Here is a 17,456-nt window from a genome sequence, read left to right on the forward strand (position 1 = left end):
GGGAAGCGATGGTGATCATGGGATGACATGGCAGCTATTACCTGGTGCCTGGGGAGGGTTGAGGGCACCTCGTGGCTCTGAGGCATGCAGGTGGCCCTGGGAGGTGCAGCTGCTGGAGACCACAGTGCCCATACCCTGGCCCTACACATGGCTAGCAAGGTTCACTGCTTGATGGTCTCCATGCTGCTGGCTGGAGCATTACGGTTGGGCTGGGGCCAGGTGACTCAGTGTGCACTGACCCTGCAGACAGCAGCCCGGAGCAGGGAGCCTGCTCTTCCCCTTGTCTCCTGCCTCAGCCACTTCTGCTGCTTGCCCTCAAAGGAGCCAGGGGCATGAACCCTACTTTTGGAGGCTTCCTCTCCTTCAGGCATCATGCAAAGGGTCAACAGCCTCTGCTCTCAGGAGCCTTGACCCTGCAGCAGGGTGTAAAGAGCCCCATGGATCTTCCTGGGAGCAGCCACTGTGGTCAGGCTGATAAGCTCACCCTGAGGGCTCCTGCAGGATAGTGCTTGGCAGGCTTTGGCAGGACATAGCCTGACCTTTTGGCCCTGTCCCACCCCAGCTGGGCATCCCTGATCTGTGTGCATGGAGTATAGGACTTCGCTCTATTTTGATCTCCAACCTGCAGCACCTTATGGCAAGGGCAACTGATGACTGCTGGGAAGCTTTTGCATCCCTGTACTGCAAGGGTTCACGCTCCCAGCTCATTGCTTATGCAGGCAGGTTTGATCTCTGCATCTTCCTTTCCAAACTGAATAGTTTGTCTCTTCCTGAGCACTCAGACCAGCCTTTGGTAGAACATTTTGCCAGGTCTCCTTTCTGTGCAGCTGTGTTATCTTTCTTTTCTTCTCCTTTGGATTGCTGAAAGAGGTTGGGTCACTGACAGGAAAAGTATCTGAGGAGGCAAAATCTGCTTGCAGCCCAGTTCTGTCTTCACTTCTGATGATGTTCCACAGCAAGGGTTTCTGCAATGGCTTCTTTGAGTCTGCTCAGATTGTAGTGAGACTTGGAGCAATCAGTGCCCCCAGAGAGAGCAGAGCTGCAGCAGGACAGTGTGGACCTCCTCCAGTGATGAGATATTGGCCACTTTTCCTCAGGCACCATCAATTTAGTCAGAAACTCGATCACTTGCGTTGCAGCCTTTTGTTGCACATCCAGTCACACATCACCTTGTGTGCCCAGGGTGTGCTGGCACCTCAGCCCAAGATGTTCATCAGAGCCTTTGGTGCTGCAAAGCTGGACCTGAGGGCACTTGCTCATCTCTGCCTCTCCCTGTCACTATCCCTATTGCCAGGATCAGACCTGTAATGTTCTCTCTTCTCTCTTTCCCATTTCTCCTTTCTCCTTAATGGGACCCACAAATCCAAAATTCCTTCTCCACCATGTTCGCCAGCATCCACTCAAAACCTGACCACTTTCATGACCACCACTGTCCCAGAGAAAGGGACCCAGCACACCAGGGACCTGCCACCTCTGGCTTGGACACACTGGTTTTCACAGCATCTGGGGCTTGCTCCTGACCCTGAGCAGCACTGGAGTCATGGGGGCCTGCCCAGGCGAGTGAGCAGAGCTGTGCTGGGATGAAACAGCAACTCAAGGCTGACAGTTACTGCAGACAGACCTAAGACAAGGCTTGCACATGGTGGGTGTGCCAGGGCCAGCCAGCCTGGCCTGAGTGCTGGGCTCCAAATGTCTGCTTGAAGAGCAAATCCGTGCAACAGTGCCTGAGTGACACCCAGAGCCAGCACCGGTTCCAGGGCACAGAACCGCTGTGCTCAGATCCAAGAGCTCAGGTGAGCCTCTGACCTATAGCAGGCTCTCCAGGTGCTCAGGGGCCTGATCCAAGCCTTGGAGAGGTTAAGAGCAAATCTGCTGCCTGCTCCCTCTCCAAGGCTCAGGCTACTCTTGAGGAGGTTTGGGATGGGTCAAAGGAACCACAGAATAGCATGAAGAGTCAGCACACCAGTGATAGAAGAACAGTTAGACAATAGGAGAGACTGAGGAAGAGCAGAAGGCCCCAGCAGGGTTATCTACCACCTTCAAGAGCAGTCAGACCAAGCAGTTTGACCAGAGCAAGCTCCTTAAAAGAAACCAAAACAAGATGTGGTGGCATACCCCAAAGGGAAGATAAGATGACCTCCACCATCACAGGGCACATGCCCCAGGCTGGAGGATGGCCTAGGCATCTGCAGTAGCCCACTGGCTGCCAGGGGACACCAAGACATGGAGATGCAGTGCAAAAGCAGGACAGGGATGAGGATAGACCCTCCCTTCCCCATCTTTCAAGGCCCATATCTCAAAGGTTTTCCTGTAGGATGGGCAGGCTGAAGAAGTGCTCCCTGTGCCTGGGACACTGCATGGGCTGAGCAGGGAGTGGAGGCAACCAAAGTGGCTGCACTGCAGCTGCAGAGACACAGAAAGTGGAGACCAGAAAATGCAAGGCAAGGGCTGACAGACTGCCTGTGGAAACAACCTTCCCACAGCCATCCCTGGGTGAAGGTGCTGAGAAGAGGCTTTGGAGAAGACACCGGCCTGGTGCCACCCAGCAACACATTGCCCTTGGAGACACAAGGATCCAGCATGGCTGGTGGCACACCAGTGTCTCACAGCAGCCTGGGATGCAGCAAGGATGAAAATTCCTGGAGACCACTGCCAAATCCAAGAGCCTGTTGGTCAGTGGGACTTGTGCCAGCCCATGGCCCTGCACCAATTGCTCCTCCAGTGGCTTGACAAGAGGGTAACAAAGAGCAGTGGCAGGCTGTCCTCTCTTGTCTCTCAACTCAGCCACCAGCTCCAAGTGCCACCTCTCCTCAGCAGCCAACTACTGAATCTCCAGCAGCTGCTGGTAGTGCTGGAGAAGAGCAGGTTGTAGTCCCTGACTGTGATCCAGGAGGGAGCAGCCAGGAATGGGTGCCTGCCCTGATGCTGCTGGAGACTTGGAGATGGGCTCAGCCTCTGCCCATCCAAAGGGTACCTCACCCTGCCCTGGCCAGGAGGACTGTTGTGCCTTCACCCCGCAGGGCAGGAGGTGGTTCCTTGCCTTCCAGAAGCACTGCAGCTGAAGGGCTCCCTGGCTTCTCCTTCCCTGCTTTTCTAGAAGGCTTCTTGAGTCCTTTTGCTCAAGGGCAGCAGGTCTAGAGGAGTCCTCCTGAATCTCTAGCAGGCTCAGGGTCCTCCCCTGCTCCCTCCCTGCTCCCACGGGGCCCTGTGTGCAGGTGCCAGGCACGTCCCGGGCAGAGCCACTGCCGCCAGCCGCAGCCACCCTTCCGTGAGAGCACGGGGGGGGCAGGAAAGCAGCGCCAGGTAGGGGCTTCAGTGGAGGTGGGAAGGGGCAGCCTGCAGAGGGCAGCCTGCAGAGGGACTGCAGCACACTCCTGGAGCAGTGCCCGACTGCCCCTGCCCCTCCTCAGCCCCTGGGCTGAGCCCCAGGCAGCCAATTAGGAAGCTGCTTTTCGGGGTTGGTTTGGCAGTGCTGGGGCTGCCTGGCCCCACGGGGTGGTTGTGGTGGGGCAGATGCTTCCCTAAGCTGAGCGATTGGACCTCTCCTTGGGTGGGAATCGTGGGTGAGGCATTTGCAGAGCTCCAGGTTATCCTTCCCTTCTTTTTTTTCTTTTTTTTTCTTTTTCTTTTTTTTTTTTTTTTCAGTCGATTTACACGTAGGAGATTTTTGACCATGGCAAAGCAAGTGAAATGAATAAAGTACAAAGTTCTGTCAGGTACTAGTCAGACACTGTTGATGCTTTAAGCATGTTAGCCATGTTACAATGGAAAGAAAAAAGGTGTTTTACATACAGGAATCTACATACATACAACAGCCCGAGACTGCTAGTTTTGTTGTTTGCTCTGCTTAAAACAAAGCTACAAGACAATGTTCAGGAACTGACCTTGGACTCTCTCTCCTCCAAGAGGGTCTCCAGCTTCTTCTGTGCAGCACGACCCTCGTGGTCGTCGCTGACGATGAGGATGACATGGTTCCAGTTGAAGACTCTCATCATCTCGAACCAGACGTTGGCCTGGTGAGAGTAGGGGGGCACGGTGCGCAGGAAGGACAGATGGATGCTCTGCAAGGGAGAACAGCAGCTCAGCTCAGCTCAGCTCAGCTCAGCTCAGCTCAGCACAGCACAGCCTGCCTGCCATGGCACCAAGGGTGAGCCTGCAGGGACAGGGCTGGGGCTGCAGGGACAGGACTGGGATTGAATAGACAGGGCTGGGATTGCAGGGACAGGACTGGGATTGCAGGGACAGTGCTGGGATTGCAGAAACAGGGCTGGGATTGCAGGGACAGGACTGGGATTGCAAGCACAGGACTGGGATTGCAGGGACAGGACTGGGATTGCAGGGACAGGACTGGGATTGCAGGAACAGGGCTGGGATTGCATAGACAGGGCTGGGATTGCATAGACAGGACTGGGATTGCAGGGACAGGGCTGAGATTGCAAGCACAGGGCTGGGATTGCAAGCACAGGGCTAGGATTGCAGGGACAGGGCTGCGATTGCATAGACAGGACTGGGATTGCATAGACAGGACTGGGATTGCATAGACAGGGCTGGGATTGCATAGACAGGACTGGGATTGCATAGACAGGGCTGGGATTGCATAGACAGGGCTGCGATTGCATAGACAGGACTGGGATTGCATAGACAGGACTGGGATTGCATAGACAGGGCTGGGATTGCATAGACAGGACTGGGATTGCATAGACAGGGCTGGGATTGCATAGACAGGGCTGGGATTGAAAACACAGGACTGGGATTGCATAGTCAGGGCTGGGATTGCATAGACAGGGCTGGGATTGCATAGACAGGACTGGGATTGCATAGACAGGGCTGGGATTGCATAGACAGGGCTGAGATTGCAGATACAGGACTGGGATTGCATAGACAGGGCTGGGATTGAAAACACAGGACTGGGATTGCATAGACAGGACTGGGATTGCATAGACAGGGCTGGGATTGCAGGGACAGGACTGAGATTGCAGGGACAGGACTGAGATTGCAGGTATGGGACTGGGATTGCAGGGACAGTGCTGGGATTGCAGGGACAGGACTGAGATTGCAGGGACAGGACTGAGATTGCAGGTATGGGACTGGGATTGCAGGGACAGTGCTGGGATTGCAGAGACAGGGCTGGGATTGCAAGCACAGGGCTGGGATTGCAAGGACAGGGCTGGGATTGCAGGAACAGGGCTGGGATTGCAGGAGCAGGGCTGGGATTGAAAACACAGGGCTGGGATTACAGGGACAGAGCAGCAGGTTTTGGTAGACCTCTGGGTGCACACCTTGAGCTAGCCTGTGGCACCTGCACTCCTTCTTCTGGCTCTGAAGCCAACCATCATTTTGTACCTCTCAGTGCTTAACCCATGGCAAAGGGGCTGTCTGCTTTGTGGTGCATGGTGAGGATCAGCCTCTCCAGCAACCAACTGCCAGGAAGGTTCAGTGCAAATCCAGCCCTTCCTCTTGGCTTTAGGAAAAAGTTACTGAGCAGCAGACATCAAAAAAGAAACCAAATTCCCTTCAGAGAGCAACAAGGAGCAGCAGCAGGTGCAGATGAGTGTTCTGTCATCAGAGAAGTTCAGAAAAGCAGTTTTCCAGCATCAGTTTGGCTGTTTCTAGGTCAGCCTGTTCTGCAGCAGCCTGCAGGAGGGGGCAGCCCAGCACTCGTGTCCTGGCTGACCTCTCTGATTCGGGCAGAGGCATTGTCATGGTTGGCTGATTGACCTCTAGCAATTGCAGCCTAATTAAGTAGAGCACTCTTAGGGGAGCAATCAGGCCAAAGGCTGCAGCTGACAGGTTTCACAAAAGTGCAGCCTTTCCAAAAGGCCCCAGAGTCAACATTAGGGAATGAAAGTGCTTAGGCTCAGCATGGACCTACTTGGCAAAGCAGCTACTTGCTGGAGGGAGGCAGAAGCCTGAACAGGAGAGGACAAAAAGAAAAGTGTCATAATATTTCTTTTTTCAGGCTGAGATTGTCCTCTGGACCAAACAGGGCTTATCCAGACCTGCTCAGCCAGTGACCAGGCCCAGCATGGGTCAAAACCAGTCCTGAATGGGCCAAAGGAATTCGTGTTGGAAGGGAAAAGGCATCATGCCAGCCATGGCCCTTGGCAGGAGGAACAGGCAGAGCAGATCACATTCTTTGCTCTTGCTCAACACCCTGATAAAGTTAAACTGCAGCAAGCAATGCAGAGAAAACAGTGCAAGCCCTGCCATGGTCAGGTCTGTGCACTGGGACAGAAGCTGCATTCTTCTGCCCTGGTCCAGAGCACAGAACAGGCTGTCCAGGGGGGTTCTGGAGTCTCCCTCTCTGGAGATATTCAAGACCTGCCTGAATGTGTTCCTGTGTGATCTGCTGTAGGTGACTCTGCTCTGGTAGGGGGGGGGTTGGAGCTTTCAAGGTCCCTTCCAGCCCCTAACATTCTGTGACTCTGTGAGGTGCTGGGGGGCAGCAGCACAAATACCAAAGCACTGGAATCATCTCCTGATGCCTGAAGAAGCTGAGCAGGACTGTGGAGGAGTAATCCAAGGAGGAAATGAACCAGGAGAGCTGCAGCAAGAGTCTCAGAGCTGCAGTTTTGTGTGACTGCTACAAACACTCCCAGTTCCACAAGAGCAGGAGAAATGCAGCTCAGGCCTAAGCAGCAGCACTGGGAAGAAGCTCCACAGGGACAACCAGAGGAAGGGCAACCCAAGGAAGGACAACTCATGGTGTCCACACCAACACAGTGCTCAAGCTCTCCTTGGAGTCTGCAGAGATGCCCAGGTGTCTCCAGGTCCAGGGGCAGATAAGATGGCTCTGAGCATTTTAAATTTTTAATCCCTGAGCATTTTGAGTTGGTTTAAAGGAACCCAGGGAGAATGAAAATGGTAATGGGGAAAAAAAAAATCAGAAGATAGAAAAAAAAAAAAAGAACAGAACAGCTAAAAACATACAAAGCAGAAAAATACAGGCTGGAAAAAAGTCAACATTCTGACTTAAAATTATTTCAGTTCCTTTCTGAAACAAAAGCATCTTGGAGATTTCAGTGCAGTGCATCAAATTCATTCTGTTTTCCCAGCAAGCTTGCAAAAAATGCTGTTTAAGTTGGTCATGGCTTGCTTAAGAATTGCAAATACAACTGGCTTCAGATGAACCAAATGGTACTGCAAAGCTGCTGGAGAGCAGCTTGGTGTAAGAGTCAGGGCAAATCTGCTCTCTGAGGTGGTGCCCAAAGGGTCATGGACTCACTCTGATGGTATCTCAGCTCCTGGGTTGCAGAACTGTAGTTTTTAAACAGGATAATGCAGAACAACTGCCTGAGCCTAGGATTCTCTCCACAAGAAGGACCTGGAACTACTGAAGAGGGTCCAGAGGAGGCCACAAACATGATCAGATTGCTTCAGAACCTCCCCTGTGGGGACAGGCTGGGAGAGTTGGGGCTGTTCAGCATGCAGAAGAGAAGGCTCCAGGCAGACCTCAGAGCAGCCTTCCAGTACCTGAAGGGGCTCCAGGAGAGCTGGGGAGGGACTTTGGACAAGGGCTGGGGGTGCCAGGATGAGGGCCAATGGCTTTGAGCTGGGAGAGGGGAGATTGAGAGTGGAGATGAGGAAGAAAATCTTGAGAGTGAGGCTGGGGAGACACTGGCACAGGTTGCTCAGGGAGGTTGTGGCTGCCTGGAGGTCAGGTTGGATGAGGCCTTGAGCAACCTGGGTTGGTGGGAGATGTCCCTGCCTAAGGCAGAGGGATTGGATCTAGATGACCTTTAAGGTCCCTTCCAGCCCAGCCAATTCTGGGATTCTGGGATTGTCCCTGCTAGCAATGCACTCCAGGACTGAGCTGTCTGGGCGGTTTCAAGGAGCCTGACAGAGATCCCAAGATGTAAAGTTCTGATAATTTCGCAAAACTCATCAGTTGGGCATGAAGAAGAAGCCTTGCCCAGGGCCTCCAAGGAAGGAGCCTGGGCTGCCCTGTCTCCTGCATTGCTCATCCTGCCACCAGCCAGCACATGTGTGGCTGAGCCCCACCAGAAAGCCATCTGCCCATTGCCCTGCATGGATGTGCTGAGATAACTCTGCAACAGCTTTGGTGTGTCCTGGGAGGGATCTGAGAGGGACAGATGCATGGGGAGCTGAGGCACAAGAGCATCCTCTGCCTTCCCTGCAAAGCCTGGAGGGAAGGGCTGGTCAGCCCCTGGGGAACAGCTCAGCAACACCTCATCATCCTTGTGAAGTGCTGGGGCTGCTCTGCCCTCCTCCCAGCTTGCATCCTGAGAGCCCCTGAGGAACTCTCCTCCACTGGGCTGAGTGGGCTCCATCACTGCCAGCAGCAGAGGCTGTAGCCCCTCACCTGCTCTGACACTCTGCAGGCTGTCCCTGCTGCTGGCTGTGCAACCCATTCCCAGGGCAAACAACTCTCCATGACCTCGGCCAGGCTCTCCATGGCCTCGGCCAGGCTCTCCAGTCACTTCTTGCAGGTGCCAGGGAAGGAGTCCTGACCCTGGCCTTGGTCAAGGGGAATTGCTTTTCTCCTCACTTTCAGTGCAGCTTCTTTTCACAGGCTCACAGGATGTTATGGGTTGGAAGGGACCTCTGGAGATCTTGGAGTCCATGCCTCTGCTAGAGCAGGACCATAGAATCCAGCACAGGTCACACAGGAACACATCCACACAGGGCTGGAAAGTCTCCAGAGAAGGAGACTCCACAACCTCTCTGGGCAGCCTGCTCCAGGGCTCCACTTAACAGCATTTCTGCTGAGCATCACTTGCCAGTGAGACCAGACCAGTAGTCAAGAAAAATGCTGCCCTCAGTGAGCAGCAATCCCTGGGAAGGTATGGAGTGGTTCCAGAGACAAGCAACCAGAGGGAAAAGTCATCCTCACACCCAAGATGGAGAAAGAAAAAAAGAGCGAGCGAGCTAATTTCAACTTCCAGGACCAGATGTTGGACACTGAAATGGTCCTCCAAGTGCACAATGACTCAACTCCATTTTCCATCTCTTTCAGCACCAGAGCAGGTCTCCATTAACAGCCACCCTTGACCCTTCACTACGCTGCCTCTCTGGTGAGGGCATGGTGTGGGGCTCAGCACCTCGGGGCATTGCTCTTCATCTCCATCACAGAGCTGTGGTCCCACGTGGTGGTGATCAGCAGGACCAGACCTTCCTTGTGAGCTGTGCCTTTCCCCACCAGCTCTGCTCTCATGCTCTGTGTCATTTCATACCTCTCATCTTGCCAAGACATCAATGTCATCTCATTTTCTTTTGGTTGAAAGGTAAAGGAGCTATAAATATCCCCAATGACACCTGGGGATCAGAGGCACTGATAGCCCAATGTGTGCAGTCAGGGGGCCCAGCACAAGAAGGTCACAGCATGGTTTTTGCAGCACTCAGTCAGTGAGGAGTCCATTAAGGGCTCTCCATAAAGAAGGGCACCACAGTGATGGGCACTGCTCTGCTGCTCTTCCTGTGGGACCCTTCTCTCTCCTGCAGTTTCCTGCTCACCTCACTCAGAGGTGCTCAGGGTTTCAGAGAGCCCTCAAGGTGCAGGTGTGACAGAGCTGAATGGATCTCAGAGAAGAATCAGGTAATGATTCCTTAAGATGTAGGCACACAGAGGGCACACAAAGGCTGCTAAGGCAGAGTGCTCAGCTCAAATACTGTTTCTAGAACAAACAGTTCCTTGAATCCTGGGAGCAATCAAGCTTGCTTCCCTCAGGGATCTTTGTTGGAATGCTGGCTACAGCTCATGGACTGCTGTGCTTGACTGGAGATGCTCTGAGAGCATCAAAAGGCACTGGGCAAACCTGTCTGTGCCAAGGCCCTTACCTCTCATCCTGCTGGCAGCTTAGCCTTAGGAGGACCATAATTACCTCTGAGACTTAAACACCCTGTGAAATTTAGCTAAAATTGGCTGATTCCTTTAAAACCAATCAGGGGCATGCACACAAAGTGATCTTAGAAGCTTGTTTCCATAGAAACTAAGCTGAAAGATATAATTTCCTGAATTAAAAAAAAAAAAAAAAGAAAAAAGGCAAGTTGATCGCTGGGAACCAAAAAGGGAACCAGCTGAGTGGCCCCAGTGTTGCACCAGCCAGGCTGGCCTCATGGCTGTGCAGAGCCTTGCATTGCCCTGGCCCTCTCCTCTGCTGCCCTCCACTCCCACCTTTGCTGTACTCCTCTCTCCAGCTCGCTACTCAACATCCTTGCTCATTATCACAGTCCCCTTTGCCCCATCTTCTGCCTGCAGCTCCCCTCTCTGCAAAGACCTCAAAGGCCTCCAGGCCCTGGATATCTCAGTGGGAAGCAGGCTGAGCATGAGGCCAGCCAGGCAGGAGTGCTCAGGGAGGTGATGCTTGTGGCGTGCCCTCCTTGCCAAGTCTCTGCCAGGCAGAGCACCCCACAGTCCTGCACCTGCCCAACACCCCCAAATATCCAGTGGGATCATCTCCTTGTCACTGCAGTGGGTCACCACTGCTGCAGGGCATTGCTGCTCCAGCTCTGAAGTCAGTCAGGTAGGTTTCCTGAGCTTCTTCTGCAGAAAATGAGTTTGAAAGAAGAGAAAAATGGCTGGAGCTGAGCCTGCTTGGGAAATCTCCCAGCCCCTGAGGGTGAGCAGGGAAACCAGCACAAGGTCGTGGTGTGGACAGGCTGCCAGTTTGCTCCAGTGAGCAGGGCCCTGCAGAGATGCAGCTGGAGCAGAAGTGTGCAGAGTCCCCTCTCATCATCATCACCTGCACTGTGACAAGGTCCCTCTCAGTGATTGCTGAGCAAACCTAGCTCCCTTCCACTGCAGCACAAACCAAAGCCCCCTAAACATTTCCTACCCCTTGCCTGCCTTCTACCATCCTGTTCCCTTTCCTTCCAGCAGTGCCTGATGGGACCCTGCATGCCCCCAACCCTGCCAGCTACCATTGCTGTCCCTGCCACGCTCTTGGCTTGCTGGCCTTCCTACCATACTTTGGCTTGGTGGGAGATGCAAAGACCTGCTGCTGCTCCATCCCAGCAGTCCTGCTGCTGCATCTCCAGGAGCCTCTGCTCCTCCCTGCTGAGATTTGCCTTCCTTCAGCACGTAGGCGGAGGCACTATTTTTGCACTGAACATTTGCATTTGGGAATATTCACATTTTCTGAGCAAAGGATGATTCATGCTTCAGATCAGCCTGAGCTCACCCACTGTGCTCCTGCACCTGGACTGAAGCCTCCACCAAGGCTGCAGTGCCATGTGGTCCACTCGGCTCTGCTCAGCTCCTGCTCCTGCTTTTGCTAGCCCCAAAGTGTCCTGGTGGTATGGGTTGTGAGCTGAGCTCCTGGGGGAAGAGCTGGCTGGGGTAGCATCTCCTTGCCCTTGCACACAGCAGGATCTCATGCAGCATAAAAGTCTCTGTGTTTCCACAGGGTCTATGACCCTAGAATTTGAACCTCCTTCTAGGGTGCTGGCAGGACTGAATGCCATTGGAAGCCTCAGGATAATTCGTTAGCCAGATCTGTTATCTCCCCTACCAATACCACATAAACCCAGAGGACTTCACACAATCAAACAACCCTCAAGCCCCAGATAGCTCCTGCCCAAAACACCCTTGAGCCCCAGAGGCTGTACTGTGATACTCCTGCCCCCTGACACGTGGGGAGCACCCAGAACCCCCCCCAGCTATCACCAGAGAGCAGGGCAGGAGCTAGTTGGTGCATTTGCCTTGGCTGAAGAGCAGCCAGCCCAGCAGCCTGGCAGAGCAGTGCTGCAGAGCTCATCCAACACTATGTAGGTCAACACTGGCAGCTGTGAAAAAATAACATACTGGGGAATGCAGGAGGGGAGGGGCAAGGGGGAGTAGCAGATTTGAGTGGAGAGGCTGGATGGACAGACAGACACAGAGTTAGGCAGGGCAGTGCAGACACCATTAACCCTCCTGAAGGGCTCTCTGGCTTTACAGCAGTGAGGTACAAGCTAGAGACATGCAGCAGTTACCTTGTCAGAGTATATAGACATGCGTGTTGTCAGCCCAATGACAGGGATCCGGTAGAAGCCAGCTGTGTATGACACAGGAGTTGGTGTGAGGTGGTCGTTGGGAGCAGGAGGGTGGCTAACTAAGATTGCATAGACCTGCAGGACAGGATACATGACACAAACATTATTTCATGGGAGCACGGCAGCCCTGCAGTGCCAGCATTCCCCTTTGCTCTGCTGCAGCCTGAAACAGCCACCAGTTAGCACCACAGTGGCATGGAAAGGCTCAGGGGAGACCTTAGAGCTGCATTTCAGTATCTGAATGGGATCTACAGGCAGGCTGGGGAGGGACTGCTCATAAGGGCCTGTGGGATAGGACAAGGGACAATGGTTTGAAAGTAGAGCAGGGCAGAGTTAGGTTGGACATCAGGAGGAAGTTCTGCACAGTGAGGGTGGGGAGAGACTGGAACAGGTTGCCCAGGGAGGTGGTTGAGGCCCTGTCCCTCGAGACACTTAAGATCAGACTTGATGTGGCCCTAGGCAGCCTGATCTAGTCGGAGATGTCCCTGCTGCCTGCAGAGGGGTCATACAAGATGCCCTTGGAGGGTCCCTTTCAATCCAGTGCAATCTGTGACTCTGTGGAAAGGCAAAGTGCTGGGGAGCAAGTAGTGCTGTGCCACAGCTCAGCTGTGATGGTCCTGCTCAGGATTGTATCTTAATGGCAATGTTTGGCCACTCCACTCACTAAACTAATAACTTCCATGGATTACAGATTAAAGGGAAGCATCTCCCTCCCAGCCACGCTGTGTAATGCGATTTCTTTAACCACACATTTAATACTCCGTTGTAATTCCCCTCTGAGGACTATTACAAACAAAGTGGTCAGCTGGGACTCTGAGCAGGAGAAGGAGCACAGAGCCATGGAGCAAACCATCTGGCTCTGAGCATGCAGGGAAGTGGGAGAGCTGGGGGGTGGAAGGGGCTGGGGTTTGCCCTCAGCACTCCGGGGCAATGGGGTGCAGGGCATTTGGGTTAGACTGAAATGCAGAAGAGGGCTCTTGGCCAGATCCTGCTGTAATTACAGGGCTGAGATTTTGGTCTCCAGCAGGATCCTGGCTCGTGTCAGAGACGAAGAAGTCGGGTAATCCCCAGGGGATCCTTTGTTACACTGATGACCTTTCATGGCACAAGGAATGTCCTCAGCTGGTGACAGCTCTCCAGACAGACTGAATCAATGCAAGGACTTTGATGTCTGGGAGAAAAGTCACAAATTTTCCCCTTCCAAGCAACTGCCTGAGCCCTAGGATGTGATCTGTTCCTGGGCTGGAGCCACGGCTGGCTAGGACAGGAGAGAAGGATGAAGCCTGCCTGGGGAAGGGGACCTGGGCACTGGTAGGGAAGAGGGAAAATTCTGCCTGGCACTGGGTGGGAGCAAGCTGAGGGTGCGGAGCAAGCTGAGAGTGCAGAGCAAGCCGGAGCAGGTTGGAGATCCTACCATGAGAGGAGTGACTAAAGAACTGGTTGGGGAAATCACCTGGGAGGCAGGAGGAGGGGAATGCCCTGCACAGAGGTGCCCAGAGCCCTGCTGACAGGAGAGGTGGGCGAGGACATGGACCTAGCTGGGGCACAGACCTTGAGGCAGGGCCGGGCACTGGGCGCAGAGGACGGGGGCTGTGCAGGGGCGAGGGCTGCACTGTGCCGCGCAGCAGCTGACCGACAGAAGCCATTTTGCATGTGCAAGCTCCCAGCCCCTCCTTGACTTGCAGCCCCCTGCTCGGCCACAGCATCAGCGAGCTAGGACCGAGGGTGGCTGTCACCAACCTCGGGAGAAGACCGTGGTCACCCACAGCACCCTGATTACCAGGCCCACAGCCTCTTCTGCATCCTGGCTTAGCTGCCCCCCATACCCCACCGCTCATGCAAGGCCGTGCCAGCGCCTGCAGCCCTGCACTAGCCCCGGGCTCCGTGCGGTTTGCCTTGGGGACAAGGCTTAGAGGTGGCTTGCGGACAGGCAGCCATCAGCCGGGCTTCTAAATGGAGCCCCGGCTCAGCGGGGGACCCGAGCCAGCCCTCTCCCTGCTCCGCGCCGGGCAGCGGGTACCTCTCCCAGCCTGCCAGGCTCTGCCAGCATTCCCAGGGATGCCGCTGCCACCCTTCAGCGCAGCACCTGGGAGCTGATCCACGAACGCAGCATCTCTGCCGCGCTGCCAGCTTCCCCCCACGGCTGGCTGTGGGTCCCTGCTTGCCAACATATGTCTGTGTGTGCGTGGGTCTGTGAGCACCTTGTGCGTGTGTGTGTGCATTTGAAGGGTGCGGGGCGGAGGGGGTGCTGTCTGCCCTCTTGATGGCGAGGGGAATGGTGCTGGTTAGCTTGGCTCAGCACCCACAGGGGAGCCAGAGGGGCCCAGGGCACTCAGGCTGCACCTCCCACTGCAGCAGATGTGTATTGCTGAGTGTGCCCCGTGAAGAGAGGAGAGGGGAGAGCTGTGTGTGCAGCATGCACAGCACGCCCCATGTGCGTGCCCGGGGCAGGAGCGTGCGCGCCGTGCCTGCAGCCTGCGTGTGCCCGCGGCTCCGGTGTGTGCGTGGCAGGGAGTGTGCTCCTGTGCCCTCTTCACAACCTGCCTGGTGCTGGAGGGGCTGTGGTGCTGGGTGCCATACAGGGGGAAAACAATCCTCCAGGTGCATGGCCTGGGCTGCGTGCAGGGAAGTGTTGCAGTGCATGCAGCAGGGTGGGTTGCCTGGCAGTACGTGTGGGTATGCACACAGCATGGGGGGTCGGGCAGGGGGTTGGAACTCGATGATCTTTAAGGTCCTTTCCAACCCAAAGCAGTCTGTGATTCTGGGGGGGGGGGGGGGATGGCATGTGTGCAGTAGAGTGCAGACGTGCAGTGCCCTGTGTGTGCCCACGTTGGCACAGTGTGTGTGCATGGCACACGTATGGATGTCTGCAGGCATGCCCACAGCCACATGAGCAGGGTGTATTGTGTGCATGCATGGTGCCCCCCATGCCCACATCTGCCTGCAGTGTGGGGCTGCCCAGCTGTGCAGAGGGTATGTGCACACACAGCTCTGCATGTGCTCCTGGCACTTGTGTCTGTGCTGCACGGTCTGTGTGTGAGTGCATGCAGCTCTCTGCACACATGGGCTTGGGTGGGCACCTCTGCAGGCCCTCTGTGTCTGTGAGCCCCCGGGCTCTCGGGGGATGTGTGAGAGCCTGTGTATGCCCTTCTGTGTGCGCAGGTGTCCGTGTGGCCCCCGGGGTGCGTATGTGAGTCCGGGTACAGCCCGAAGTGTGTATGTGAGCCTGTGTGCACCCCGCGGTGTGTGTGGGTGCCGGTGTGTACCCTGTAGTGTGTCCGTGAGCCCGTGTTTGCCTCAGGGTCGGCGCGGGTGCCCGTGCGGGTGTCCGTGAGCCCGGCCGCGCTTGCATAAAGGCTGCAATGCGGGCAGCGGCACCCGGGAGCTCCGGGGCAGGACCCCGCTGGCCGCTGTTCTACCCAACCCGAGCCCCGGCGGCGTTTGGTCGCGGGGATGGTGGCTCAACTCCCTCCGGGGACACGGAGCGGGGGGTGCCCGGCGGCGGCGGAGGTGGAGGCAGCGATGGGGGGCGGTCGCCGTCCCGGGGTACCTGGCTGGAGATGAGGTCCTCGCAAACGGAGAGAGCCATCTGGATGGCGTTGGGCTTGTGCGTGACCGAGGTGGCGTTGAGCTGGAGCTTCCATGTGCCATGCCGCTTGTTGGCCTGGTTCACCGCCTCACGGAAGATCTGCTCGTGTTTCTTGGTGCTCAGCACCGCGCCGATGTTGACGATCTTGGGGTCGCAGCCGGCGCGGGCGAAGGAGGAGGAGAAGAGCAGGGCGAGAAGCAGCAGCCGCATGGTTCGCATCCGCCGCCGGCCCCGGCGCTCTCCGCTCAGCGCAGCCCCATACGGGACCCGGCCCGGCGCGGCGCGGGGCGCTCTCCGTGGTGCTGAAACGCTGCTCCGCTCCGCGCCTAGAGCCGCCGAGCCCAACCGAGCCCAGCCGAACCCAGCCGAACCGCTCCGCCCGCCGCCGGCTCCGCCCGCCCCGCGCTGCCGCAGCCCCCGCCCCCGGCCCGCCCCCGGGACCCCCGCCGGCCCCGGCCCCTGCGGCACTGCGCGGCACCCTCCTGGCCTTGGGACCCCCGCCGGCCCCGGGCCCTGCGGCAGTGCTTGCCCCCCCGGCCCAGCCCCAGGACCCCCGCTGGTCCGGGTCCTACGAATAGCTCTTGCCTCCTCTTGTCCCCGAGCTCCCCACCGGCCCCGGGCGCTGCTGCACTGCCCAGACCCCCGGCTCCCTGACTCTCACCAGACCCGCAGCAGCTCTCGCCACCTCCCCGTCCCCGGGAGCCCTGCCTGACCCGCGGGATGTGGCAGCGCTCGGCCCCCGTCCCCGAGACCCAAGCCGGCCCCGGGCGTTGCGGCAATGCCCAGAAACCCAACCCGTCCTCAGCTCACGGGACCCCCACCAGCCCCGAGCCCTGCAGCAGTACTCGCTCCCTCGGCCCGCCCCTGGGACCCCCTCCGGCCTCGGGCCCTTCGGCAGTGCCCTGCTCGGTGGGGGGTCGGTTGTGCATGGACACAGCCCCGCTGCCTGCCGGGCTTCGCACCGAAGGGACCGGGAAGGGATTGCTGGGCTGTGATCTCGCTCCCGCCCCGCTAGGAAGAGCGGCTGGTGAGGGACGAGGGGCAGAGCTCCCCCAGGAGTGAACCTTCGTCTAGTGGTGAGCATCTCCTGATCTCCTGGGTGCCCCCACTTCCTGGGGGTCCCGTCTCCTGAGGGTCCAATCTCCTGGGTGCTCCCATCTCCTGGGGTGTCCCATCTGCTGGGAGTCCTGCTCCATCCTTTGCAGCAGTCAGGGGCTGTGTATTCCACTCACTTTGGGAGGCACTCACATCAGACAATGGGTAAAACAGGGTCTTCCCCAAACATAATCACACCAGACTGGGAGTAAACCAGGATATTCAGGATTTTTTTCTCCAGAGCAAACATTCCCAGTTATGCAGCATCTCTGGAAAACAGGCCCTTGCTGGGGACAGTTCCTTATGACATGGATGCCTTTAGGCTCTAGTGTTGGAGAACCTTGACCAAGACTCCTGTTGGGCAGAGATACTAAGCAAACACTCAACCTGGCTCCTTCTCTTAACACTGTCCCTCCAGACAGAGCCACCACTCTTCCAGACATTAGCTCACAGGGCAACCAGCCATTTCCCACCATTTAATGCACCACATTCCTCTTGGATATGACCTTAAGACTTGTCTTCTGAAGAGATCGCTTGGAGTTCTCTTTAACTATCTGCCCCTGGGCTACCATTAGCCTCCCCAAAGGAAATGGAGGCACAGCAGCTAGTGGCCACCTCCAGCTCCATTGCTGTAGGTGATTTTCACTCATAGAATCTTTTGGGTTGGAAGGCACCATTAAGGTCATCTAGCTCAAATCACTCCTGGACTGTGTCTCTCCCATTCCAGGGTCAGAGGGGTGAGGTGGCCAGAAGAGCACATTGCTCCCAAGAGCTGCCA

General features: G+C 56.3%; 1 protein-coding gene across 5 annotated transcripts in view; it reads right to left on the minus strand.

Moving 5' to 3' along the window:
• The window catches only part of GRIN1 (glutamate ionotropic receptor NMDA type subunit 1), a 43,140-nt gene extending 27,338 nt beyond the window's left edge, over positions 1-15,802 (minus strand). For all 5 annotated transcript variants that reach the window (XM_054393269.1, XM_054393267.1, XM_054393268.1 and 2 more), the window contains exons 1-3: positions 15,545-15,802; positions 11,935-12,069; positions 3,885-4,061 (exon numbers count right to left, since the gene is read on the minus strand). In XM_054393269.1, coding sequence (XP_054249244.1) covers positions 3,885-4,061; positions 11,935-12,069; positions 15,545-15,802 — 570 coding nt within the window. The remainder of the gene's footprint in view (positions 1-3,884; positions 4,062-11,934; positions 12,070-15,544) is intronic.
• Between the last annotated feature and the right edge of the window lie 1,654 nt (positions 15,803-17,456).

This window comes from Indicator indicator, chromosome 28 (genome assembly GCF_027791375.1).
Source record: "Indicator indicator isolate 239-I01 chromosome 28, UM_Iind_1.1, whole genome shotgun sequence".
NCBI lineage: Eukaryota > Metazoa > Chordata > Aves > Piciformes > Indicatoridae > Indicator > Indicator indicator.